General features: G+C 41.9%; 1 protein-coding gene across 5 annotated transcripts in view; it reads right to left on the bottom strand.

The window, feature by feature from the left end:
* OSBP2 (oxysterol binding protein 2) overlaps nucleotides 1–27,650 on the bottom strand; it is a 1,786,946-nt gene that overhangs the window by 972,158 nt on the left and 787,138 nt on the right. For 2 of the 5 annotated variants that reach the window (XM_086943307.1, XM_086943311.1), the window contains one exon: nucleotides 16,289–16,345. The exons of the other annotated variants lie outside the window; for them this stretch is intronic. In XM_086943307.1, the coding sequence (XP_086799433.1) occupies nucleotides 16,289–16,345 (57 nt within the window). The remainder of the gene's footprint in view (nucleotides 1–16,288; nucleotides 16,346–27,650) is intronic. 5 annotated transcript variants of the gene reach the window in all.

Raw genomic sequence — 27,650 nt, 5'->3', positions numbered from 1 at the left:
AATGGTTTCCCTGGTGTGATGTCGAGTACCCCATGATTCGTGATTGGTAGATTGGGAACTCGGAAAGCAACTCAGGCCTACGTTCCCCCAGGATTGATGTAAAGATTCCCCAAGCATTGCCCCAATTGGCGATATTCTCATTCACCTTAAAGGCGGCCATTTTTGCGCGCCAAACACTCGGATGCATGAGATCCTTCTGACTGTTTACATGCTCCACCTCATAATGATCAACAAGCAAAGAAAAAATGTTCACATATTCCCCCGCCCAAATCTTTTCCTTAATTGCCAAAGGAACATGTTGCCCCAACTTTTCTCTCCGAGAGGGTGTTGACTCATCCCTCGCGATCGGCAATGGCCGCTTACCTGCACCTGACGCTGCTTCTGTGGTTGCAACCGTCCCTGGTGTCTTGTCCCCCACTGCAGCCGGCACGGGCACCTTGGCTGCTTCCCGTTTCTCACGCAATTGCTTTATCAGCGCCTGCGCTTCGACAGCCGTGGCGCCCTCGTTACCTTTTCCCAACCACGCTGCCAATTGTGCTGCCAACTCGGGCGGCATATCATCTTCGGACACGGGGGTGATCGGATTCCCCTCCTCTGGCACGGGAGTTGGAGCCTCGAGCGGAGCACTGGGACCGGGGATCTCCTCTCCCGCTGCTCCCCTCCTGGGCCTCTTGTTTTTCCCTCCCGGGGCTGCTCCCGCCAAAGGACGTTTGGGCCCCCTTTCCTCATTCTTGTCCACCCGCTTCTTTAGCTCGGACATCTCCTTCATGATAACACGCAGCATCTGGTCGGTATTCATGCGCTTTCCAACCTTCTTCGGCATTCTCCAACAAAGTAACTGAAAAACAAACAAGACGATTAAAACGCTCAAAATTGGCTCTTCGTTCCGTCTCGAGCTCACGTGCAGCGGGGAGGTGCAGCTTCAGAGCACAGGAACAAGAGGATGTCTTCTGGTCTTGCGTCTCCTTTTATCCATCTTCAGGGCGGGCGTAAACCCGCCCCTGCCTGCCCCGAGGGCGTGGCCGGCGGCGTCCGTGTCTAGGCCAGCCCACTCAAGGGCGGGAAAAAGCGCGCCCCGGCTACGCCGCTTCGGGCATACCAGCCGAGACGCGCCCCCGCCCAAAAATGGCTTCCCGGGGGGATCGAGGCACTCTGCCATACGTTCGGGGGGACCGAGTGGTCGCCCCTTTCCAATCTTACTCACCATCTTTTCTCAGATAGTGAAGTTCTTTTTCCACCTCCCTAGTGTTAACACCTTTACTGATTAAATTTGCAGTGACTTAAAAACTATGTTAGTATACAGAATATTGAATATTAATATCTATATGTATAATTTTGTTATAAAGCCTTTCTTCTTATGCCATGTCCGCTTGCAGTGGTTTTATTGTACTAGATAGTTTAGTACTTGTTAAATATTCTGTAGGCTTTTCATTTTGTCATGTGGGCATGTTATCCCCATTCTAAAGTGATCTGGTAGCCAATTCTGTCAAGGTTCACAAAATATTAGTAATATATTTTAACAAAAATAAAAAGATAAAAAGACTTTTATACAAGACAATGGTGTTGACTATATCAGCTTCACTGAAACGTGCTTTTCAGCAGCTTTGATCCCCTATTTTTGACAAATTTCGTATTTAAACTAAGTACACAGCTAAACTCAACCTTAACTCCACAACCAACACCATCAATGTAGTAATGCACAGACTTAAGGTCAACACAATCTTCCTCAATTACTTTGTAGAATTATTCCATTATCCTTCCCTCAAACAAGATCCTCATGTTCACCCAATTCAATGTTTGGGTTTACAACTTTGAGATGCTCACAAAGTAAACCTCTATTGGCACTTGCAACCTACTGGACATTTTTCTCACTTCATGTCTCCATCCATTTCAGAGGTCACACACTCAGCCTTACCTTGTTCTATGACATTGTGTGCAATTTTGGTTCCAACCTGGATCTATATGACAGTCGGACCATGTCACTTCCTTCTTTGAAATCACTTTATCTAGCCTGAAAAATAATTTGAAACACGCCCAGATTCTATATAGACCTGAAATTGACATGACATTAGTACCAAGATAGTCAATACCACCCTCTCTTGTCAAAGACTTGAGGAATTTTGAGGGGAAATGTGAATCATATTATGTGCAATCAGTAGGAACATCACCTGCACGGGTCGGTAAGCAATGTCCATTAGGGATGGTTCCAAAACCAGAAAAAAATTACATTTGATGCAAAATTTGCTGTTATTGGGACATTAATATAGCCTAAATAAGACGTGCCATACAGTGGTGTCAAAATGGAAACACCTCAGTTCTCCAGATGGTGAAAAGATATGCAGAAATGGGCCTTAAATTAAACAGAAAAGATGGGAGGATAAAGCAGCATTCGGCAAAATAAGCAATAATGCCCCATGATCTGTTTGCCATTCACGTGTAACTGGAGTGAAACTGGTTGTTTGCCTTCCGCCTCCCTACCGAGTGAAAACAGAATATGCATTTGAAAGCTTGCATCCAAATTTCTACTTCTGGTAGGAAATATGGAAGAAGGCATAAATAAGTGAAAAAACACATCAAATGGCTGCTATATCCTCTGGAACAGACTGGAACCTGTGAGAAGGTACGTAAAGTTATTGCCATTAATGACAAATGCGCAGACTGCATCATACACTGATGTAACACATATAATGAAGATTTACCAGAGCAGAACCACCATAGTCTTTTCAAACTCCAGGAGGCTGGAAGAATTTGGAACAGTCAGAAGGCCTGAAAGGTAGCCAAAAGCATACAACATACTTACAGAAATCTGGAATATCAGATAACAAGGAGAGGAACCACCATAGAAACACAGGAACAAATCATAGGTGAGAAACAAAGGGAGATTGGCTCCTAACTACAATGCTTGTGAAGAAACCCATCAAATCACGTATTGCCAGGCAATGGTTTTTAATGCTTAACTTCCTTAAGTTGTACTTCTGCCTTGTTTGACCCAGAAGTGGAACTTGTCACCCCATAGCACCATATCAGCATGATGTGCTTGCATTAAGATGGCCTGTTGTCATCACCATCTTTCAATAAGAATGATGCCTCTGAGCGCATGTCGCGGTCCACAAGTCATGCACACTCTGGGCTCCAAAACCGCTAAGAAGGGAGAAGGTCACTATAGCTGGGCCTGCACCACAATGCCCTCAAGGCCTTTTGCTCTCGGTTTCATCACCTGTCGAGACTTTCTAGCACAGTACCCCCTGACCTAAGTTGTAACACTGTTGGACTCACCAGATAATAGACTGCCATGAACAGAAAAAATAATTATGTGTAGTATGTAGAAGTGGTATGACTTGGATACTCCTGGGAGGCAAGGGACACCTTACACTGTTAGATGACAAAGATGTCTACCATGACCCACTGGAAGGTAAAATAATGGCGGAAAGTAAAATAATGGCGGAAGCTGTGATGACATGGAAGATGATTGGTAATAGAACCAACAGGATATTACACCTAGAAGCCATGGCAGGGAAGGAGGGCAAGCACTGAGGTCCTTCAGGAAAGTACCTAGAAATAACACATTCATTATTAACAATTGATACTGCAGAGTGATTTGTATAACAATAAATGAAAAAGTTGCCAAGTTACTGTATGTGCCTGTATATGTGTTTCATGCTTCCTTTTTCCTTTATTGCTTGGTTAGTATAAAACTCTCAATATAAAGAGTGAAAAAGCCCCTCTCTGTTGCATCTTAACCAAGAGGTACCTCTTTCTCAACGAATTCTTACTACCCTGGGCAATGGTGTCCTTCTTAAGACCACAGACCCAAACTTTTCTCAAACTGTCGAATACATGGGCATCAACCAATACATACATCATGTATTAAAAAAATGTAGGAGAGGCTCACCTAATGTAAGGTGATGGTGCTTGGTTTTTATTACTATTCATAAATGAGTGTGGTCTACCAATGGCTTACAGTAATGTGACATCAGCCTTATGAATTGTAAAATCAGCTTTATTAATGAGGAGCAAAGAATAATCTAGTTCTTGATAGCCTAAGTTGCTACTTTAGCTTTCGTTTTCTCTAGCCATTGTAAATAGAAATTGCGAGCTCCAGAGTTCGCAGAAATTGTAAATAGACATTGCGTGTTCTAGAGTTCACAGAAGGCGCTTCACATAATTAAATCTTGAGCCTTCCCAGTTGCTCGGAACTCGCAGTGTCAGGACTGAATTGTTTGTGGCAGAAGGCCTTCATGATAGAACTGGCACAAGGTCCACTATGACGCCTTCTTTCATTTAAGAACATTTTTCATCCAGTTCCTCTAAAAAAATACAAGTGCAGATGGTATTATTCATAGAGGACCAGAAAAAAGTATGCGCCCATCACACAGTAAATAGATGAGCCAGATAGTATTTCTGAGGTGTGAATAAACAGTTTCCCATTAAAAGGATTTTCTTAATGCATTATGCTGGGGCCAAATCACTATGTAGAGATTCTCTTTTTCGTGTTTTAAGGACCCTCTTATGAATGGATTTGGACCTACATATGTTTTACATGTTTTGAGTCAGCTCAGGATTGAAGAACTACGAGTCAAGCAGTCTGTTCTCACCACTATTCCTTTGATGCCAATTTCTACTTATTTGGGAGGACAATGTTTATGGCATTTCAGTTGTTGTAGTTGGCTTCCTCAAAGTCCTGGAAATGGCAGTGAGGCAAGACTGTTCTAGTGGATTCGGATTCTGGTAAGAGACTGCATTGGATAGGTTTCAGAAATTTAGAATATAGTTATCATAAACACAGTTTTGCTGCCTCTGGGTTATCTCTAGGAAGCAACCGGCTTGAATGGAAATCCACTTTAAAGGGAAAACATATGGCTCTGTCCCTGTTTGAGGGATCCTATCAATCTGTTTGTATCACAGCTGATCATCTTTCCTAAGGCTGTATTAAGAGTGCCGCTATCTTGCAATTCAGAATTTTAGCCTGGACATTTACTAAAAGTCAGGATCTCAAAGTTTCAGATTTTTTTAGCTCCCCTTCTTATAGTCGCAGTCATCACTGAAATAACCGTTGACGATTTTCCTTCTATGCAGATCATAGCCGTACCATTCACATGGCTGACATCGGGCACTACTGTGTTCAGTGGTAGCCCCATCAATATTGGCCTCCAAGTCTTATAGGAGTTCTCGGATTCCGAGCATGGTATGCTAATAAGAGTGTTTTCCTCTAAACTACTTGAACATTTAATAAATGTCTTTCTATATTAATTTGGAATTTTTTCACCTCACACCACCATTTTCTATTATTTTCTTGTTCATGAATCTCTAAATATGCATTTCTATATAAAACAAAGAAATATTGATTTTGCAAAATCTCAAATATATAGAACGTAATCTATTGACAAGTTATATTGTTGGTCCTCACCAAAATCAATACACGGATCATGCAAAACCATAAGTCTATATACTCTTTTAAAATGCATCATACATAAATGTACTTTCCCTGGCTTCTCATTCATCAAATACTCATAATGTGGTTCTTTGCTAGTAAAAGCAATGGTTAAAATTTAAGGATTTGCAAGTTATTTTCTAAGCTGACCAACCTGACATACATACTATGCTTGTAATAACATCGCCACCAACCCATTCCTCAATTATTTAACAGGTGTATGATGGGTGCATCAAATGTATTATGCGGACCTAAAACTGTATTATGGAGAAAGTAATAAATAGTTTTTTCTACAGCAGCATCTCACAGGGATGCAGTCTTCGTGTTCTTTGTAATTTCTGCCCATATTCTAACGTCATGCATTCATAATGAGATGGAAACTATGGGCCATGCAGAAGCCTACTTTTTCCAGGTATCACAGAATTAGCTGAAGCATGAAATTAACAGTACGTAGCATTTCACCTCTTTGCAACCCGGCTCTGTATTCCAAAAATAACTTTTCTTATCATGGTCGGTACACTATTTGAACATTATTTACAAACACAATTTTCAAGCATAGAAAATATAAAATCAAGAAATTAATGTTAGAGTCTTGTCTCTTATATTTTCTGATCTAAAGGGAACGGGTCCTATAAACTTTCGCACTAATCCGCAAATCAGAATTATTTGCAAGTGCGCAAAACAAGAGGTGAATTACCAATGCCCTGCAAACATACACCAGCATTTTATCCCAAACGTTTGCGACCCTGCTCCATTTTACACATGAATACAACTGAGGGCACATTGAATCTTATTATATAAGGAGAGCACATGTTGTAGAAATAGAATCGTCTTTTCAATATTATTTTAAGAGAGAAACATCTGCTCCTGTACAGGACGTGGCTGGCATCATCTGAGTCTCTTCCTTAATATTGCATAATATTTTAACTCGTCAACCAATGTCAACACTCTTTTGTATCCATTTTTTATCCAAAGCATTTACCCCAATTAAATTCAAATCATTCAACATGCTATGGGAGTGGGAATACCATATTCACTTGTGCCCTCAATGCCAACCGCATAATTCCTCTGGGCCATAACCGTGGAGCTGAGGTCATTTGCCTCTAATGTCCTGGGGTCTGTCTCACTACGACTGTGCAAACTAGGCCAAGTAAACCCCTTGTCATCACTTGACTCTCAGTGGTAGCGATGGCGAGCAGGCACGGGCTGCTTAATTAGGTAGTGTGGATGTGTTTGAGCTCAGAACTCAACAATCACAGCAGCACAATAACTGACTGTCAACCAAGGCTTTACTTTTAAAAAGAAAATCACTTGATTACACACCAAAACTAAAACCGACACAAGTAACAACCAGACACAATTTTGTGATGTAGGTACTAGGCAAGCTGTACCTCAGTCCACTATCCTATTCACCTCCCCCTTTTCCTCTAGTCTTGGCAGTTTTCCCCCCTGATAGGAATTTCTACCGTAATAATAAAAGCTTAGGTGAACATTAACTCCCTCTTCTATGCTAAATGTGCTTAGTTTATCACAGTTCTAAAAAAGTCTCTGTATTCTCACAACAGTGCCTGTCCAGGAAATGTCTGGCTTAAGCCAGCAGCCAGCCGGCAGAAGCGTGCAGTCCCTCTCCAGCTTCTAGGAGAAAGCACTCACGTTGGGACAGAAGCAGCCTTCTCCTGCAGCCGTGAGGTTGTGGTCCTCAGAGGCGGTGGAAGCGGACGTTTGAGGACCTCACTGTCAAAGATTCATGTAACTTGAAGTCACAGTGGCCACCTGGGGCGGATCTCATCACCGCCACACTCCTACCTGCTTTTGTATGCTAGGCACTCACTTGGAGACTGCTCTAGGGTGATAATTTGTGGTGTAGCGGCACAAAGTAGTAATAGCTGTCTTCAGGTCACTACTGCACGGGGTGAGCCTCGGTCGCTAGTTCTTTGTGTCACAGTGGCTTAGAAGGAGCCGTGGTGACATTTCTTTGGATTACAGCAGCACAGGTCAAACCGTGACTGGTATTCCTGGTTTAGTGATGATGAGCAGCCATGATTCTGGGATTACCACCTGGAACCACAAACAGAAAGTCTGATGCTTGCGGACTTCAGAGGCATGCAGATTGCTCTCCTCAGTCCACCTTCCTCTGACAGACCCCGTCAGCACCGCTTTCGTTTTCTCCTGGATAGTCGCACCTCCTGCAGGGCTGCCATGCTTCTTCCCTCTCTCAGAAGGCAGGTTGGCTTCTGGGCACCTGAGGTCAGGTGACCAGCTACTTCCAAGCCTAGACCTCTGAGCATACACTAGATTAGTGCAAGTCTAGGGCCAAAATCAAAACCAGGATATCAGCTACACGCAGTTGGGCACTAAGGGCAGAAGAACACAACCATACCCAATGGATGTATGATATAACAACGCATGTTATTACAACGCGTGCTGTTACATCGCAGTTGTTACAACGACTGAATGTTACCACGCTATGCCTTTACAACGCAAGTCTTTACATCGACTTGCGCTAGGTGGCGTGCTAACATAAAAAAGTGTAATTTACTATTCCAACTCCAGTCCATTTATCAGTAGGGAAGCTGTTGGGATAGTAAACTACACCATTTTTAATGTTAGCACGCCATCTAGCGCAAGTCGATGTAAAGACTTGCGTTGTAATGGCATAGCGTTGTTACATGCGGTCGTTGTAACGACCGCGATATAACAGCATTGCAGTGTACTAACCGCGTTGTTAAGGATGTTTCCCATACCCAATGCAGGGGACATTCACATCCTAACTTACTCCCACATTTTAAGGGGATAGCAGTTTTAGAAGTCTCCTAAAATAGTAAGTAGAAAGATCTATAGAACCAAAACCGGTCAATCGAATCATATCATCTATGAAGTCAGACCTTGACCAATTTCCACAGTTTTTGCTATATCTTTTATATGACGACATCAGGTTTTCTTGTTGTAAATAAGCATGGGCGAATTTTGCGAATCTCGCGTTCGCGAATTTTGCGGATTTGCGAACTCGCAATCCGCAAAATCCGCGAATTCTCACGATTTTTTTTTTTTGTGTGTTTGCGCGGGTTTCTGCCAGTTCGCGAGGGTTTTGTACAATGTCGCAAATTGCGAACTTACCTGTCGGGTCGCAAGTTTCGCGAACTTGTTGTTTCTACGTGTCCAGCCTGTTTGGGACACTCTTCTTCATCACTGCCACTCTCTGTCACCACTGCCACTCTCTGACTACTCATGCCACCCTCTGGCCTACCCATGCCACCCTCTGTTTCATCACAGCACCCTCTGGTTGTCCAGTCAGTGTACATTATTGTGGCAACAGCATGAAAGATGGGACCCCCTCAAGGAATTAATTTACGACCAAGGAACAGAGGGGAAGAGAGAAATTTGTTCTAGGAGGTTGTTCCTTCAGTGGTCATATGTATCTATAAGCAGTATACATCAAATAATTTAAGAAAGGTGACAGAATTATATAACCGTGTTTACTTTATCATAGTTTTTATTTTCATTTAATTAATTTTTTTTCCATTTCAGTTTGTCATATACAAAATACATGATTCATCATAAATACATTTTTCAAACTCGAATTTTTTACTTTTTAGAACACACATTATTAATAACACACCAGTAGTAGAAAAAGATTTTTTATACACAATTTATAATAAATAATTAATTTTTAAGAAGGCCACCTGATATTACAGTACTCTACTCAATTTACAAACATACACACATGCATACCACAACCACACTACCAAAAGGGGAAAAAAGGGAGAAACTACGTATTGATTGACAAGTTCTTAAGTTGTCAAATTCTAGGGTCCCAGAAGAACTTGAGACACCCGCACATGGTCGGTCGACGCGCGTTTCGGTGGATGAACCACCTTCCTCAGGACCTTTTTTTCTCTTGTGGGTCAAAGATATCAGGGGACCTAAAAGGTTTATTTACAAGAAAAGACAAAAAGTATAGTCTGTCACCAACCCTTCTCTTATTGATTTACAGACACAAGAACAAACACAACAATATAGAACATTGTTTAGATCTATCATGGCTGCTCCTCACATGACCAATAAAGTAAAAATACACTAAAGCCAATTACTCCGATACAGATGGATCATAGATGATTAATTTACTGTGATATAGATCCACAGTAATTTGAATATAAGACTCTAATTGCATGAGATTAAAAAACACATATTGCCCGTATCGTGTAACTGAGATCCCTCTATGCCCATTTGAAATAAGGCGTTGTCATGTATACCAAGACATAGTGCTACTCACAAGAAAATGTAGGCCGATATGAGTTCCTTGTGTGTTCAGTTGCTAGATTTATTAGGACCGGATACTTGTTAAGAGACACCTGCAAGGTGGATACAATGCTCCTTATTTTGTCATTTATAACTAAATACGCACAACATAAAATACCCAACGGACAGTCAATCTTACCAATTCCCATTGATAGACAGGGTTCAATTACTCCAACCTGTTCAGAGACGGTTATCTGTTCTCCAGGGAGTCAATTAAAAACTGCAAAGCAAGAGGGTGTCCATGTATAATATTTGGTTTCTTCCTTCAATTAGTGAATACGCTATATAAGCGGGATATATCCTGCCTAGATGATAGAGTGTTTAGTAATATACCTTTTAGTGGCTGATGATGTCCTCTGTGGTACAAAACCAATCGATACGATGTGGTCTCAACAGTTAAGGTCTACACGGGTGGAAAAAGGAGACACAAGAACCCCATTTCATCAGATATATTGCGCTTTGGTACAGAGAGTTCTACAAGTGAATATTGATAGAATGGACTTACGTCTTGATAGTAGCACAGATGAGGAGACCATTCCTTTGTTTAGTTAGAGATGTGCCGCCATTCTCCGGACCGGGAGTAAAGATATTACTTATTTCAATTTGATAGATAACCCTGTTCTTTATACTGCATCCATCTGATGAGTAAAGAAGTTGGCGATATTTGTAAATACGGAAGCAGTAAGATGGATTTAGGATACTGAACCATCTAAAGTCTCTCTCATTTATTGCAGGTAAAAGAAAACTCGGTGTGGTTTAAATACTAAAATAGGACCGTTAAGGCAAGATAACATCCAGACTTTAATCATGTGAGGTTTTTAACAAGGAGGTCTTTCATGCTTATGGCAGGAAGAACGCGGTAAAGTCTAGGAGCTGAGCTGATACAGTTAACGGTAACATGAAGACTCTAGTCATGTAGGATTTTTTACGCGACGGGCGCGACAGGGGTTTTAGACGAGTTAACGAGCGGGCAGCGTCTCAGATGATTACATTTATGGCAGATAAAAAAACTCGGTGTGGTTTAAATGCTAAAGTCGGACCGTTAAGGCAAGATAGCATCCGGACTTTGGTCATGCAAGGTTTTTAACAAGGAGGTCTCCCCTGCTTATGGCAGGAAGAATGCGGTAAAGTCTTGGCGCTGAAGAGACAGTTAATGTGCGATAACATGAAGGCTCTAGCCGTGTTAGATTTTTTACGCGGCGGGCACGGCAGGGGTTTTGGAAAAGTTAACAAACGGGCAGCGTCCCAGATGGTTACATACCTGCGCAAACGTGGTCTCGGAGTCTACATGGAGGTCGGCGGTAAACGACTTGCAGTGTTTCCAGTCCGGTTTATAACGCCTCCCGCGAGAAGGCGATTATCGGGTAACGATAAACATAGAGGAAGGACTCTTATTTTGAAGTGTCAGAAACATCAAAGATGGACACTAGTTTGTTTACTCAGCTAAGCGAGACCAAACACAAAAAGTGGACACTGATTTCTTATTTTAATCGAATAAGAACAGAAGCTGAACGCTCATATGTTAGTCAATTTCAAAACATTTCTCCATCGCCTATGTTCTAACAGGGCGTCATGGCCATAAGGGTCAATGCCTGTAACGCTGGAACCTAATCTAGGAGCGAAGTTAAGGTTAGAAGAAAGTGGACTAAGCAAATTGACAGGATCAATTGGATATCAGTGAAGGGGTCCAAGAATTAAATGGGTACGTTCAAAAAAAGGTCCGTTAAGAAAATAGCATGAATTAAATATCATGGTAGAATGATCCTTTATATATGATTTGGTGCATGATTCTACAAGGTGATAATGTGTGCAAAATAACACAGTAACACAGAAATGGAAGAGAACCAAGGTTGTAAGGTGTATTCAGAAGAGGGTCACTCAGGCTGAGTACTAGAACGCGGATATTGGATGAGAGTTAGGTATGTATATGTTTATTTTGTAACATACCACGAAATTTCCTCATTCAGTCCATGTTTCACACTGTCAAGATGGTATATCCAAAACGTTTCTCGCTTCTTGCGAGTCACTTCATTGGGCTGACCTATTTTAGTGATTACTTTCTCCAATATCGACCATTTAATGTCCTGCTCAGAGTGATTTTTATCCAAACAGTGTTGGACCAAGGGTGCCAACAATTTTTTTGTCTTGATGGCAGACTTGTGTTCGCTATAGCGAACGCGAAATTCACGACCCGTTTCTCCCACATAGGCCAGGCCGCAGCTGCAGAAGAGAATATAGACAATGTTGCTACTGCGGCAGTTTGTCAGATGGCGTAGTTTAATTGTTCTGTCATTATAATTTATGGTATCAGAGGTAATCGCTGCATCACATGCGTGGCATGAGCCACATCTGTGGTTACCTAGGACAACCGGTAAGCCAGTAATTGAACGTAAGTTTTCTGAAGGGACAGTTTTGTTTTGTCTAGTGTGTACTAGCATGTCCCTAAGATTTCTATTTCTTCTGTAAGCTACCAATGGTGGTGGTAAAGGGGAAGCGTTTTCATCACAATTTAGGATTCTCCAGTTTTTATTGATGATATTCCTGATTTTAAAATTCAGGGTGGAGTGATTGATTACGCATGTGATCCTATTTTGTTTCATCCTTTTAGTGCCTTGAAGTAATGCTGACCGGTCATAATATTTGGCTCTTTTATAAGCATGCCGTACAAGGCGGTGGGGATATCCTCTTTTGAGTAGTCTATCCTGGAGGGCATCTCCATGTTTATGAAAGGATTTCATGTCCGTACAATTGCGACGGATGCGCAAAAATTCCCCAAAGGGGATGGATTCCCTTTGGCAGTTTGGGTGATAACTGTCAAACTTGAGAATAGTGTTCTTGGCCGTGCTTTTTCTGAAGAGGCTTACTGACAGGTAACCGTTGGTGTCCTCAATGCTAATGTCTAAGAAGTCCACTTTATGTTTGTTAAAGTTCACTGTGAACTTCAAATTCGTGTCACTGGCATTCAACCAAAGAATAAATGATTGTAAAAGTTCTTCTGGGCCCTTCCAAATAAAAAAAATATCATCTATGAAACGTTTCCAAATGGAAACATTTTCAAAGAATGGGGCTAGTTCGTTGTAAATATTCTTGAGCTCCCATTCTCCCATGAAGGTATTAGCCACACTGGGGGCACAAGAGGCCCCCATTGATGTCCCTTTAATCTGTTTGTAAAGGCGGCCATTACACTCAAAGAAGTTGTTCAGTAAGACGACCTCCAGACATTGTAAAATGAACATGTCGGGACGGTCCGACGGGTACCTCTGTAGAAGGTCTGAGACCGCCTGTAACGCTCGGCATTGAGGAATATTGGTGTATAATGCCTCAATGTCGAGCGTCACTAGGATGTCTGAGTTGGAATTAAATGGTAGGCCCTCTATCTTGTTGATTATGTCCCCAGTATCTCTGATGTAAGAGGTATACTTCTGGGTCAGGGGGCAGAGGAATCTATCCACATATTTTGACAGTGGTTCCGTACAGGATCCAATGGTCGATATTATAGGTCGCATGGGTGGGTTTGTTTCTGATTTGTGAGTTTTAGGCAAGCCATAAAGGGCAGAAGTCACAGGGGAAGATTTATTCAAAAAGACATATTCATCATCACAGATGAGCCCATCTGTGAATGCCTCGCGAGTTAGTTCTTGAATATGCTTATTTAATCTTTCCAATTCTTTTCGTTTCGTTTCGTTTTACCTGCAATAAATGAGAGAGACTTTAGACGGTTCAGTATCCTAAATCCATCTTACTGCTTCCGTATTTACAAATATCGCCAACTTCTTTACTCATCAGATGGATGCAGTATAAAGAACAGGGTTATCTATCAAATTGAAATAAGTAATATCTTTACTCCCGGTCCGGAGAATGGCGGCACATCTCTAACTAAACAAAGGAATGGTCTCCTCATCTGTGCTACTATCAAGACGTAAGTCCATTCTATCAATATTCACTTGTAGAACTCTCTGTACCAAAGCGCAATATATCTGATGAAATGGGGTTCTTGTGTCTCCTTTTTCCACCCGTGTAGACCTTAACTGTTGAGACCACATCGTATCGATTGGTTTTGTACCACAGAGGACATCATCAGCCACTAAAAGGTATATTACTAAACACTCTATCATCTAGGCAGGATATATCCCGCTTATATAGCGTATTCACTAATTGAAGGAAGAAACCAAATATTATACATGGACACCCTCTTGCTTTGCAGTTTTTAATTGACTCCCTGGAGAACAGATAACCGTCTCTGAACAGGTTGGAGTAATTGAACCCTGTCTATCAATGCGAATTGGTAAGATTGACTGTCCGTTGGGTATTTTATGTTGTGCGTATTTAGTTATAAATGACAAAATAAGGAGCATTGTATCCACCTTGCAGGTGTCTCTTAACAAGTATCCGGTCCTAATAAATCTAGCAACTGAACACACAAGGAACTCATATCGGCCTACATTTTCTTGTGAGTAGCACTATGTCTTGGTATACATGACAACGCCTTATTTCAAATGGGCATAGAGGGATCTCAGTTACACGATACGGGCAATATGTGTTTTGTAATCTCATGCAATTAGAGTCTTATATTCAAATTACTGTGGATCTATATCACAGTAAATTAATCATCTATGATCCATCTGTATCGGAGTAATTGGCTTTAGTGTATTTTTACTTTATTGGTCATGTGAGGAGCAGCCATGATAGATCTAAACAATGTTCTATATTGTTGTGTTTGTTCTTGTGTCTGTAAATCAATAAGAGAAGGGTTGGTGACAGACTATACTTTTTGTCTTTTCTTGTAAATAAACCTTTTAGGTCCCCTGATATCTTTGACCCACAAGAGAAAAAAAGGTCCTGAGGAAGGTGGTTCATCCACCGAAACGCGCGTCGACCGACCATGTGCGGGGGTCTCAAGTTCTTCTGGGACCCTAGAATTTGACAACTTAAGAACTTGTCAATCAATACGTAGTTTCTCCCTTTTTTCCCCTTTTGGTAGTGTGGTTGTGGTATGCATGTGTGTATGTTTGTAAATTGAGTAGAGTACTGTAATATCAGGTGGCCTTCTTAAAAATTAATTATTTATTATAAATTGTGTATAAAAAATCTTTTTCTACTACTGGTGTGTTATTAATAATGTGTGTTCTAAAAAGTAAAAAATTCGAGTTTGAAAAATGTATTTATGATGAATCATGTATTTTGTATATGACAAACTGAAATGGAAAAAAAATTAATTAAATGAAAATAAAAACTATGATAAAGTAAACACGGTTATATAATTCTGTCACCTTTCTTAAATTATTTGATGTATACTGCTTATAGATACATATGACCACTGAAGGAACAACCTCCTAGAACACATTATTGTGGCAACGCAAGCACACCTTCCCTGCCTCAAGTGACCTGAATTAATTTGGGGCTGATTAATGTGTCACAGAATATTTTTTTAGCTGGCACCTGCTTCCTTGGTGCTTCCTGATTAGTGAACTTTTGCACTTGCTAAGTGCTTTCATTGTTGCAAAATTAGTTACAACACCTGCCCTGCCCCAACTGACAATAATGAATTAGGGGCTGATTAATGGATTTGAACTGCCAGCCTGGCTCCTGCTTGTCTCCCTTAGCTGTAATTCAGGACCTTTGTGGCATATGTGTAACTATTCTGAGGTTCAGAGCAGGGTCACATAATAGTTGCAACTGGCAACTGAACTCTGGAGGGGCCCCTCAGCAAGCACTACAGGAAATGGCTACTAATGATGAGCCTGAACTTTTGAACCTGGTAAGTAGTTACTTTCAGTTTGCTAAAATCGTATTTCTGCAATTTTGCACTTATTCGCGGGGCGCGAACTCACGCGAACTCACGCGAACAGTGCGAGCAGTGCGAGCGAAATCCGCTGCTCGCGGATTTGCGGATTTTGCGGGAGATTCGCGAATCTCGCGGATTGCGAATTTCCCGAAAATCCGCAAAATCCGCGAGCGAAACGGATTTTCCGCCCATGCTTAGTTGTAAATAGTGCATACATATTTTTCAGCATTCATCCAAGATCCGTCCGCACACAACAGTGGTCTTTCAGAAACAGTGGTACTTGACTTAGGTGACATAATATTGTACCTTGCCAAGGATACATCAAAACAATTTTTGCTATGCGTTTATAATGGTTCATGAATTAAAAAAACACACGACTCAAGATAAGCATTGCAATAAACAGACTGTTTACAAAAAAGAGAAATCTCATTGTACAAACTGATAACAGCGAAATTTCAAGAACTACCAGTAAAAGCCCCTTACTTGCAACCATAACCATGCATAATGCCCGGTATCATACAGTTTGGATGTGAAAGATAAGGTGTAAAGAAGAGTAAATGAGTGGAAAATATGTCCTGGCATGTTCACACCAAGGTGTTTGTGTAGCAGGTGACAGCGGCAATGGAGGTGATCATGCACGTGTGAATGTTATAGTTCACAACCAATTGATGAGTCTTAATAGAAAGGGCAATAGACACACATCTTGGGAGTTGATAAACCATGCTTTAACTTTTATCATTTGAAAACAAAAAAATACAAGATAAATAACTTACTACCGCACAGACAGACACATCTGTGACAGATGTGGTGATCCCTATCTTCTTGTACACCTGGGAGAGAAAATGCATTAAGAACCACATGGAAAGTAGTTTTTCAAATAAGTCACTTTAGTAAGCTTGATATTAGAGAAAAGCAGTGACTTTTACATTCTAAAGATAGTGTATGTGCTTAGCAGATGGCATTATATACATATGTACATGTTGGACTCATATCTATAGAAGTGTTAACAAAAATTAGGGGGCAGAGAATTGCCCATACAAGTATACTGCTACTGGTAGGGCCCGAGAACGGTCACTCACATGTCTGATACACAAGACATGAATGACTCCTCCGGCTCTAGAAACTTTCAGATTCACCAACCAGTCAAAGAAACTATTTTTGCATTTATTGGCTTGCTAGAGCATATCTGCCTGAAATGCTATACGTTGGACATACTATGCAATATTATGGGAACAATGCAATCTTTACTTTACCCAGGTGGCATGTGAGGTGGTGATGGGACACCATATTAGTACACTTAGCCTGAAAGCAAACAACTGAAATATAGTGCTTTTGATTCGAGGTGGGAAGCAGTGATGTCTGTAGTTGTTTTTTTGTTAACCAGAGTATTTTTTTAGGGCATATTTAATGAATGTGGAAGCAGTGGTCTTAGGTTAGAGGGAATCACAGTTCAGTAGAGAGACCTCAATTAGGATAGGCACATAGCGCATTGGGGTGGTGAGAGAGTAGACGACGTAAGTGCAGAAAGGGAAGAAGTGGTGTGGAAGTAGAAAGCATGCATACTGTGCTTTGAGAGCCATCCACCCAGAGGCTGGAAGGTGGCAGGGAGGAGAGGATTAGGGAGGCTGACCATGGCAATAGTGCCAACTGAATGACTTTTTCAAGGGGTCAGAAGAACAGAGGAGAAGTTCTAGAGTTCCATATTGCTGTAATTAATCATGGGTTTTGGCCAAATGGAAATTAAGCATGAAGAAGACAATTATCGGAGAGTGAGCAGGTCATGGTATTGATGGCTGCTTTAGTGAAGGAAGTAATCTGCATCTCAGAAGAAAGCAAGGACTGATATGTAGGGATTGAAATCAGGGAATACAAGGTTTTGGGTGCAGTGAATGATGGCAAGCTCATAATCTTTATTTTAAACTTATCATCAGGTAGTGTGGTACCATCATGTGGTAGATTATGGAAAGGAAGTTGGTGACATAGACTTGTAGGTTGATGAAGGCAGGAAAGATGAACTGAAAGAAATCAGGAAAAGATGGTTCAAGAAACTAAGCGGGAAGGTAATGTTCCAAGGAAAGCTCTATATTGCGAGTTGAGGAGTGTGCCACAAGATGATCTTCTCGAGGGTCTTAGCGAAGAACAGCAGGAAGGAGTCAGGGGTCAGCAGGCCAAAGAGTGTGCGGGGTCCGGTGGCTCAGTGCCTAATACAGCCACTACAGGCCTCTGTCTTTAATCGAATGATCACATGCTTGAATCCTGTTCTACTAGCCTTTCACCCTTCTGATGCATTGAGTTAGGTAACAATACACATTTTTTACTCAGCTCCAAGGTGGCCCTCTGAGAGAATGTGCACCTTACAAATACACGTTATGTTATGTGAGGAGGCGGTAGGAGACTTTAATTGTGAGAATGATTATATAAGAAAATGTGTGTTTAATCTAAAGCATTTAAATGAAAAGTTCAAGTTGTACCAGTATTTCATTCACAGGATTGAATGAAGCTGACGCAGATCCTATTGATGGAAGGTTTGCAGCGCTTGGACTTTTGCTACAGGCATGAAGTGAGGAGTGTGCAAGCTAAGCACTGTAGGTCAGGCATGAGCTATGGGTGTCTCCCTTCTTTAGACTACGATGAAACGAGCAGCTTTCTGAGAATTTCAGGTCTAGTGAGTAAGTAGTCACGGAAGCCTGGAGAGAGAGCATTTGCATTTACATTGAAATGGGGGCAGAGAGGATACTTCTTACATGGCTCATTAGGTATGCAAAGGGAAGCACAGTCGTCTGCACATTTGAAAAAAGGTGGAACCAGAGATAATTTGACGGATGTGTTGGTGCTGAGGTGAGCATCCTGCAGACTCTTTTTCCAGTTAAGTGGATTTAAGTGAAAAATACTTTAAAGAAGGGGAGAGCGGGCGATGTTTAGGGACTATCACACATGGAAGGGACTGGGAAGGAGAAGCTCAGTCTTAGCCCGGTTTTTCTTGAGCCCACTTATTATACAGTTCTCGGCGGCAGACTGGACAAAGTGGGATCATACGTAGTGACTTATATGCCATCATGGTTAAAATAGCAATGTAAGGCCTGAAAGGTACCCATAAACTTTTGCAAACCTATTGTGGAAGTAAATAACAGTGGCCTGAGGAAAGTCAAAAAAGATGATCCATGTCCCAAGGGCCGGGGGAAAAAGAAAAGATTCTGGCAAATCAACGACTGCTAAACTGAATTGAACTCCTACAAGACACAATAAAACGCCCCATTAATTCCTTTCACGTCTACTCTCTCTTTAAAAGGACATTCCCTTTTCATGTTGTCTTGAAAATGATTCCAAGCACTACATAATTCTTCGAAGCTAAAGACGAATGCTGCATATATTCATCTTCAGTAACTCTTTCCAAGCACAAGGTAAAAATCTCAGAAAGCTAAAAACATGGGATGATATGCGTGCCAGGAAGAGGAAACCTGCAATGACACCTCCTGCTATCCCATAAAGCTTAATAACTTCTGCAAAGAATCACTCTTTCAGTTTCTGTCTCCAGTTTTGTCCTGAATGATCCCATAACTCTACTTCTGGGCTGCCATTACAATAAGGCTCCTGAGTCCCTCTGCTTAACCATCTACTTCCTTCTTTAAAGTTTCTTTAATGGCATGATACAATTCACATTTTCGTTTTCCCACGTTTATGTCGTCCCTGCTGTAAATGCCACTGGTGTGTACGCTTTAATGGCATGATACAATTCACATTTTCGTTTTCCCACGTTTATGTCGTCCCTGCTGTAAATGCCACTGGTGTGTACGTCTTTCTGTCCTTCCAGTTACTTTAGAGACTACAACGACAAAAGATAAACCAATATTTTTTTCTCGAACTTGCGTATGCCCTTTGCAGACGTAGTTGGGAAAACCTGTGTAAATTGTGCACAACCATGCTGAGAGCAACTGCATGTGAGCAAGTTAGTGTGAATATGTGGATGGTCATGGAGCAAATCTTGCACACTTGTCGACAAGAGGGTAGGCCGAGGGTAGGCCTAGCTGATTTACAAGAGGATCCATGTTTCAAAGCATGGCGTTCACATACTCGGTCCTCCATGTAGGGCATCCACTAATGCCGGGTCTGTCCATTGCGTGTCGGGCACGAGAGCACACAGTTCACATTGTGGTCATCAGTGGTGGACTGGAAGCTAACATAGCCCTGGAAAATGTGTTCAAACTAACCTAGTGTACTAGAGCGAGAGTAGCAAGGGAATCTCACCGTTTCCAGATGGACTTGGGGAACAAATTGTATATACACACATCTACAAGAAAATGGTATGTTCACTCAGGTCTGTTTGCTTAGTTGGAGAGCTGATGATCCCTCCTTCCTTAGACCCCTAAAAGCGGCCCGCTGACCCAAGCCTGCCCGGGATTTTCTTTGAGTTCTACATGGTCAGTCCAGATCAGATGATTAGTTAGTTTTGAAATTAATAATGTGCAACAGCTACCCAAAAAGGGTTTCCCGGCTCAAAGGACAAGTCTGGGCTTAGAAGAGAATAGAGAGAAGGCAGCTTATCTGTCGAATAGCCAAGTTTTTAAAGACTTGCGAAACTGAGTATAGTTAGTCTTGTTGCGGAGTGCTGTGGGTCAAGAGTTCCAGGTCGAGGGACCCAGATAAGAGCAAGACCTACCGCCCATCCGGGCTAGTTTGAATTTAAGGACGACGAACCTTCCTTGGGTGGCAGAACGAAGATTACAGGAAGGAAAATAAGGACTGAAGATAACGAGGGGCGCAAAAGGATTTGATTTTGTGCATATAGCTCAGTGCCTTGCACTTTATTCGATTTTCGATTTTAAGCCAGTGCAGCTTGCGTCGATAGGTCGAAATGGAGGTGGTCTTAGGGACTCCACACAAAAGTCTGACAGCAGCGTTTTGTACCATCTGTAGTCTATGGACTACAGATTTGTTTGAACCCAGATAAAGTATGTTTCTATAGTCAAGCCTCGAAGTGATTAGGGCATTGACTACGGTTTTTCTGGTAGGTTCCGGTAGCATCCAACTGATTTTCCTTAACCATTTGAGAGTGGTGAAACAAGTCACTGCAACTTTGACTGATTGGGGATGCATGCTGAGTGAGTCATCGATCGTGATCCCCAGGTTTCTTACTTGAGCGGAGGGGTACGGAAAAACATCCAATTCACCTGGCTAGTGTTTGGGGTTCCAGAGATCTTTTTGTTTTCTTAACACTAATATCTCAGTTTTCTCTCCATTTAGTTTAAGAAAATGTTGCTGCATCCAAGATGCTATTTTCTTCAAGACCATTTTGAGAATGGAAGGAGCATTTGTATTGTGTGAGGAAAGGGAGAAAATGATTTGAGAATCATCAGCGTAAGAAAAAAGGGATAACCCTGATTTCTCGGCTACCTCAGCCAGCGGTCTTACTTAAAGATTGAATAACAAGGGACTGTGAATGGATCCCTGTGGCAACCCATGGGCAAAAGAGTGGAGTTCAGAACAGGCTGTGTGTGAAAAAACCTGGAAAGTACATTTTGAAAGGAAAGCAATTAGCCAGTTTAAGGCGGGCCCGCCGATGCCCTGTGACTTAAGTGTGTTTATCAGCACAGCATGGGACACCGTATCAAAGGCGGCGCTCAGATCTAATAACTAGAGCGCAACAGTGTCTCCATTGTCCAGATGGTGACGTATGTTTTCAGTGACCCCAAGTAAGGTGGTTTCTGTGGAAAAACCTGCTCTGAAGCCTGTCTGAGAAGGATGAAGAAGTCCGTGTGTTGTCACAAACTGAGTTAAGTGAGAGTGGATGTGTCTTTCCAGAATCTTTGAAAAGACGGGAAGTAAAGATATGGGACGGTAATTACTGGACACATCAGTGTCAGCACCTGCCTGTTTAAGAAGGGGATGGATCATAGCATGTTTCCATGTTGATGGAATAACAGCTTCCTGCAGTGAGACGTTAAGGAGATTTGTTATCACGGGTAGTGAAGAAGAGCTCATCTGCTTTAGTATTGAAACAGGTAGAGGATCATTTGGAGATCCGGATTTAATGTTGTCTAAGAGTTTAGTTACGCTTTATGTAGTAGTAGAGGCCAAGTCGTAAGAGAACGGTCAGGGCGATCCAATTGTTCTGCTTGATTTAGGAGGGAGTGAATACTACCAAGAGAAGGTTGGGGTGAAGGAGTAGCAGAGGGATTTCCTTCCTGTTCCAGCACAATGTCTTGGTATATTTGATCACCTCAGCCTCACATTTAGGAATAGTTAGTGCAGGGGTTTGTGCTCGAGTTTTGGAGCTCGCTAGTTCCTTGACAGTATTAAAAAGAGTCTTGGAGCAGTTAATAGCATTTACAATGGTAGTGGAAACATAGCCTGCTCAAGCTAATTTGCAGAGTTTATGATGGTTTTTTAAGGCATTTTTGTAGGCCGATTTGGATAAGGAAGTGTAATTCTTTCTCCACTTTCTATCCAAAACTTTACAGTTTGCTTTTTCAATTTTCAGTGACTCAGTGAACCATGGTGCTGGTGGTCGATGGTAATCAGTTTTTTTGTTTGTAAGAGGTAAACAAGTGTTTAAGGCGTCTAAAAGCCAGTTTTGCACTGCCGATGTTAGCTGCTTTACTGGTTGCGAGGGACAAGGTTTGTGGGAGTCCATAAAGTATTTAGGGCAGTAAAATAGCTAACTTTTTCCAGTTTCTAAATTATGAAACTGGCGTGCTGGAGGTAGGTAAGAGGTGTGCTGGGAGTGTTAGGTAGAATTTTATGAGATAATGATCAGACCAGCTTGTTGGAAGGGCCGGTGAGCAAGAAATCTCAGTTAGATTTGAAAAAATGGGATCCAATAAGTGCTCTGCTATTTGTGTAGGACCAGAATTTAGTAAATGAATATTCAGGGAAGCCAAGTCTGAAATAAGATTTACACTGTTTTTACATGCTGTATTTTCTAAATGGAGATTAAGGTCTCCTAGGAGGGAGAAATTTGCTGTTTTCATAGCTAAAGGAGCTATAAGTTCAGCGAAAGTTGAGGTCCAGGATGCAGAGGAGGTAGGGGGGGGGCGGTAAATGAGTATACCTGAAAAGGTAAATTTTGGGGAAAGAGTCAACTTGAAAGAAAAAAGCAGCCTCACAATTAGGTAAAAAAGGGAGATGTTCAAAATCACATTTAAAATCTTTCTTAAAGATAACTGCTATCCCACCACCTGTTTTCAAATTTCGATCTTTCCTCACTATGGCATAGTTAGGATTATTTTCAATTCTTGCCTACCTTCAACATCGGCCTTTCCATACAGAGAAGACCAGCCTGCACAGCATTTACACCCTAGCTCTCAGAGAACAAACCAGCTTCCAAATCACTCACAGAATTAACCAGCTTCCAGATCACTCACAGGAAAACTGCAGATTGTCAAGCAGAGGCTTCAGTTACAAAGTCGCGGTTCTCAACTTTCCCCTGTATACATGGCACAAAATAAAGAGAGAGCTTTTGAAATTACAACAGTTACCAGTGCCTTTTAAGTGTGCGTCTAAAAAAGGGTGCACCTGTACTCTAAAGCGATAGAGTGCGTTGTGTGAAGATTGAATATGAGGAACTGTAGAACACATACTTTGTCTGCCCACAGACCACAACTTGTGTGGCAAATCACCTCGAACATCTCCTGCAAATGAACAACATGCTCGGCAACACAGCGGAACGCTCATCTAAACTACTGGATCACATCCAAAATCAAACCTCAGATCTAAGACAAAAGAAGGTTATTCTATAACTAAAGGTATAACCTTCAACATGCAAGACAATCCCCAGTGTACAAAACTACACATACCGACAAGCACTTTTTCAGATCCTCCATCTTGTAACCCAGGCCTAAGCTGATAAGGAACTGGTGTGGCCGAGGAGTATGTGACCATCTGCTTGCAACAGTTAAGAGAAAGTGTTAGGGTTCATTTGTGAGTCATGGATTCCCACAGACTATTCATTCACTCCACTGGATCTGATGTTAGGTCTCTAATGTGGTTTCAACCCTGCACACTGTTTCTCAAGGACCTACAGTACCACCTATATTCTAAAACCCTAAAACCTCACAATCTTGTCTTCTAGCCTTCTCAGTAGAACTGATTACGCCTACCCACTGCAATGATTAGAAATTACTGAAATTAAGTCTAGCTCATTTCCCTAGGGAAGAAACAGTTGGACAAATTCCTCCTTCTGTTTCTTTAATTAGTTGTGGAGATATGTGTTACATATGTGGGCAAATAAATGCTGAGTTATCAGAGGACCCTTTTAGCTTATGATGTTGAGCCAACCTTTACAAAAAAATCGAAATTCTGTTTATTTCGGTTACAAAAGTAGCCATAAAAGCACACAAAAAAGCAAATATAAACCCAACAATCCATTTCAATAAAATGTCAAAAGTATCATAGTCATAGCTAACAGGGTTAATTTAGTCTTCAATATGTCCTTCCTTCTGTCATGTGAGGTAGAAGCAAATAAATTGCAAGTATCCTTCCTTCTTCCATATGAGGTAGTAATAAAGTTTAAATATCAGATGACATCAAATCTACTGAGCCTCAAGTTACATTGCCAGTAATAATAACAAATTAAAAAGAAAAAAGATAAAAAACACATGGCCAGCCCAGCATATATTCATAAATGATCAATAGTCACAGCAGGTCCCAAAAAAGGTTAGGTGTTACGACCCACCCAAAAGGTGCCATCCCACATCAGTGATTTCTTTCTGCTAACAGCACATTTAAAGCAGAGCAAATGGTAATACAGTTGGATGGGGAATCAAGTTGGCGCAAATAGACCAAGGCTAATCCAGAGTTTGATTCCCTGTGTCCTAATAATTGGAATATTTGGAATTAGAAACCTTTTGGTGAGATCAAGATAAAATTAAAAAAAGGAAAAATGCAACAGGCTCTGTGGGGAGGATTTGTCGCATGGACCTATCAATATTTTAGATTACTCAAATTGGCTGAGAGGAAAGCCAAGGTTCCATCTCACGACTCCTAGCCTAAACCTGGTTAGTAATATTCTGACCAAGGAACTATCAATCCATTCCAAATATTGTTACAGGATTAGTGAGCTGTGCCAACCTATACCATTTTGTGTCTTGACCTCTGGAGCATACTTCGAGCTTTCCCTATATGGTTTGGAACATTAAAAAGTGCATTGAGGCACACAAGTGCCTGGTAGACAAGATTTAGGTCTCACCATAGAGACGAGGGGGCCATGGGAGATGGAGTCGAAGGCCGCAGAGATGTCAAGCAGGATGAGAGCCACGGTATTCCACCTTTGTCCACGATGGTCTGGATGCTTTCAGTTGCTGCAATGAGGGCAGTTTTCATGCTGTGGTTGCTGCGGAAACCTGACTGAGTTATGTCTACGAGATGATGCTGTTGTAGATTGTTGGAGAGTTGCCTGTTGATTGCTTTCTCAATGACTTTGGATGGGATGGTCGGAGTAGAAGTGCTGATGCAGCTGAAATGTAAGTTAGCACATGAGAAAGGTCCTATCGTTGAATGAGGTGTGGCTTGGGCAGCTGTCATGGAGGCATCCAGTGTTGAGTGCTTGGAGGTGGGAGGATGCGTACTGGCAGTATGTGGATGGATCAGAGTCCATGGCGCTGGGTGCGGTCCAAGCACAGACAGGTGCAGACCTTCTGCGCTCTAGCAGCAAACCTGCTGCATAGTCGTGCAGTGGCCCCCATTAAGTAGGTCCCGCGAAGGGGGAGGAGGCTAAGGAGGAGCAGGGTGCAGAAGGTGGGAGGAGGAATGCAAGGAAGATGCGATAGAACAAGTAAGAAGCAGCGGAGGTGGGAAAGCACGAGAGGGGGAGGCAGAAGAGTTCCAGGGCAGAGAAGAAAGATAAAGGAGGAACACAGGGAGAACAAAAACGTAGGAGAGAGTCAATGGAGAAACAAAAACGGAAGACTAGCTAACAGGCATGAAGGGGTGAGAGAGTGTAAAAGAAGAATTGAGCAAACAGACAATAAAGGGTGAGAGAGAGTTTAGAAGGAAAAACCGGTAAACAGGCAACAAAGAGTGAGAGAGAGAAAGTAAAAGGAAAAGCAAGAAAACAGACAACGAAGGGTGAGAGAGAGTAAAGGATGGACGAGTGAAGTAAGGAGCAACAAGGAGTGAGAGCGAGAGAGAGAGAAGGAGCGCAAGAAATGAGGTGGGACCTTGAGGCACGAGGTTGGGTGTGAAAGGGCCTTAGACTGGCCAGAGGACCAGTCCAGGTTAGTGGGAGCTAGGGCCCAGGCAAAAAAAAAGGACAACGAATAGAAAAAATGGCCAAGTAGAGTAGTGGCCCAACATCACTAGCACCGATGTTCACTTCTTTTTAGGCTGGTGTCCACCTTTAATCGGGTAAAATGCTGTCGCTGACAGTGCAAGAGAGATAATGGCTAGAGTGGCTAACTCATTCCCCCACACTGTATGGTGTGGTGGGCAGCAGCAAAATGTGACTAACAGTTGAACAGACCAAAGGATGAAGAGACTTATCCAACGCTCTTCTGTGAATATTCATATTTATGTGCTATTTTACTTGTGATTGTTTTACTACAACAGGTGGACGAGGAAGCTAACACTTTTTCTAGCCCAGACCTAAAGACAACAGCAGTGTTAAGGGGAAACGGCCTCTACAACGAAGCCGTTTCCACGAAATCCTTTACCACGCATGCTTTACAACGCATGCGTGGTTACAACGGGCGGCTTTACCACGCATACCTTTACTACAAAATACGTAGTGAAGGCATGTGTGGTAAATGAAAAAAAAAAAGGGGGGGTTGGGGTGTCTCCCCCATAAAAAAAATAAAGCGTTGGGATAATAAGGGGGGCTCTCCCCCCCAAAAAAACAAAACTTACCTGAAAAGCCGAAGTGAAGACGAAGCTGAAGCAATCGACGTCGTTAGAGAGGAAACGGAAAGTAACTTCCGCTTCCTCTCAACGACGTACGACCGACGTAACCAAAGAAGAAGGAGAGAAGGCGAGTTAAAAGGTAAGGGGCATTTTAGTAAAATAAATATATATATATTAAGGGTTAAGGGCAGGGGTAAATATAAGGAGTGGAGGCAGGGGGCATTTAAGGGGAGAGTTATAACCTTTATCAAGAGTATGCCCTCACCATGCATATATTTACAACGAAAAACGTTGTAAATGTATGCGTGGTAAAGGTATATTCGAGGTAAAGGTTAAGCGTGGAAAACGAATTCCGTTGTAGCGCATGCGTGGTAAAGGCATGCGTTGCAACGGAATTCGTTGTAACGTCATACATTCGTGTTAAGAAGCTGTATATTTCCATACACTGCGAACTCTCAGAGTACATTTTGGGATGAAAGCAATTAAAGAAAGATGGATATATTGGACAATCATGTCCTTCACCGTTGTCTGTCTCAACAGTGATGTGTCTGTATATAATCCCCATACTGATCCTGGACTTGGGCCACCTCGTGCCACTAATAGCACAATATTGCAGTTCATGCTTCACTCGTTGCACATTAACACGGATCCCTTTCCTGACACAATTCTTGCTTGACACTGCCCCATAGGGTTGATACTTAGCTTGTTAATTTTGTAATATCTAAATTGCCAACTATGAGTCGCCATAAACTTTGACGCATGCCTCTGAAGGCTGGATTAACTGTATTAATGACAGACTGTGTACTCCATTTCAGACTCTGGCTCTTTGTATGTAAAAAGACCACAAGTGGATATCTCAAGGTGCAGACCGTGGACCTTCATTGGGCTCTCCTAATCTCACCAATTTTCAAACAGGATCCAGAGCGTCATGGTCTGTGCATACGTCTCTACACTACACAAAATTTCTAGAAGCAGAGATGAAAACATGCAATCTAAATCTACCTCTACATTGGCCACACAAGCAAAGCAAAGGACCAAGGGATGAACATCGCAGACCGAATGACACGCCAAGAATCTGCCGTATAACTCATTCAGCCGACTTTAAGCACAACCAATGAAGCTCTATATGATTTACATTTAGAATAACTATATTTAAAATGTATGATGTGCTTTTCATGAACATCTGGCACGGCACGAGCTAGATGGATCATCCATGGACAAGACTGCTCTGCAACAGCATGTTAACATAACACCTACCAAAATAATTAGAATAACATGATTTGCTTGACAAAGTTTTCAACT

The sequence above is a fragment of the Lissotriton vulgaris genome, chromosome 11, assembly GCF_964263255.1.
Source record: "Lissotriton vulgaris chromosome 11, aLisVul1.2, whole genome shotgun sequence".
Classification (NCBI taxonomy): domain Eukaryota; kingdom Metazoa; phylum Chordata; class Amphibia; order Caudata; family Salamandridae; genus Lissotriton; species Lissotriton vulgaris.
This window is presented reverse-complemented; position numbering and strand designations above follow the sequence as displayed.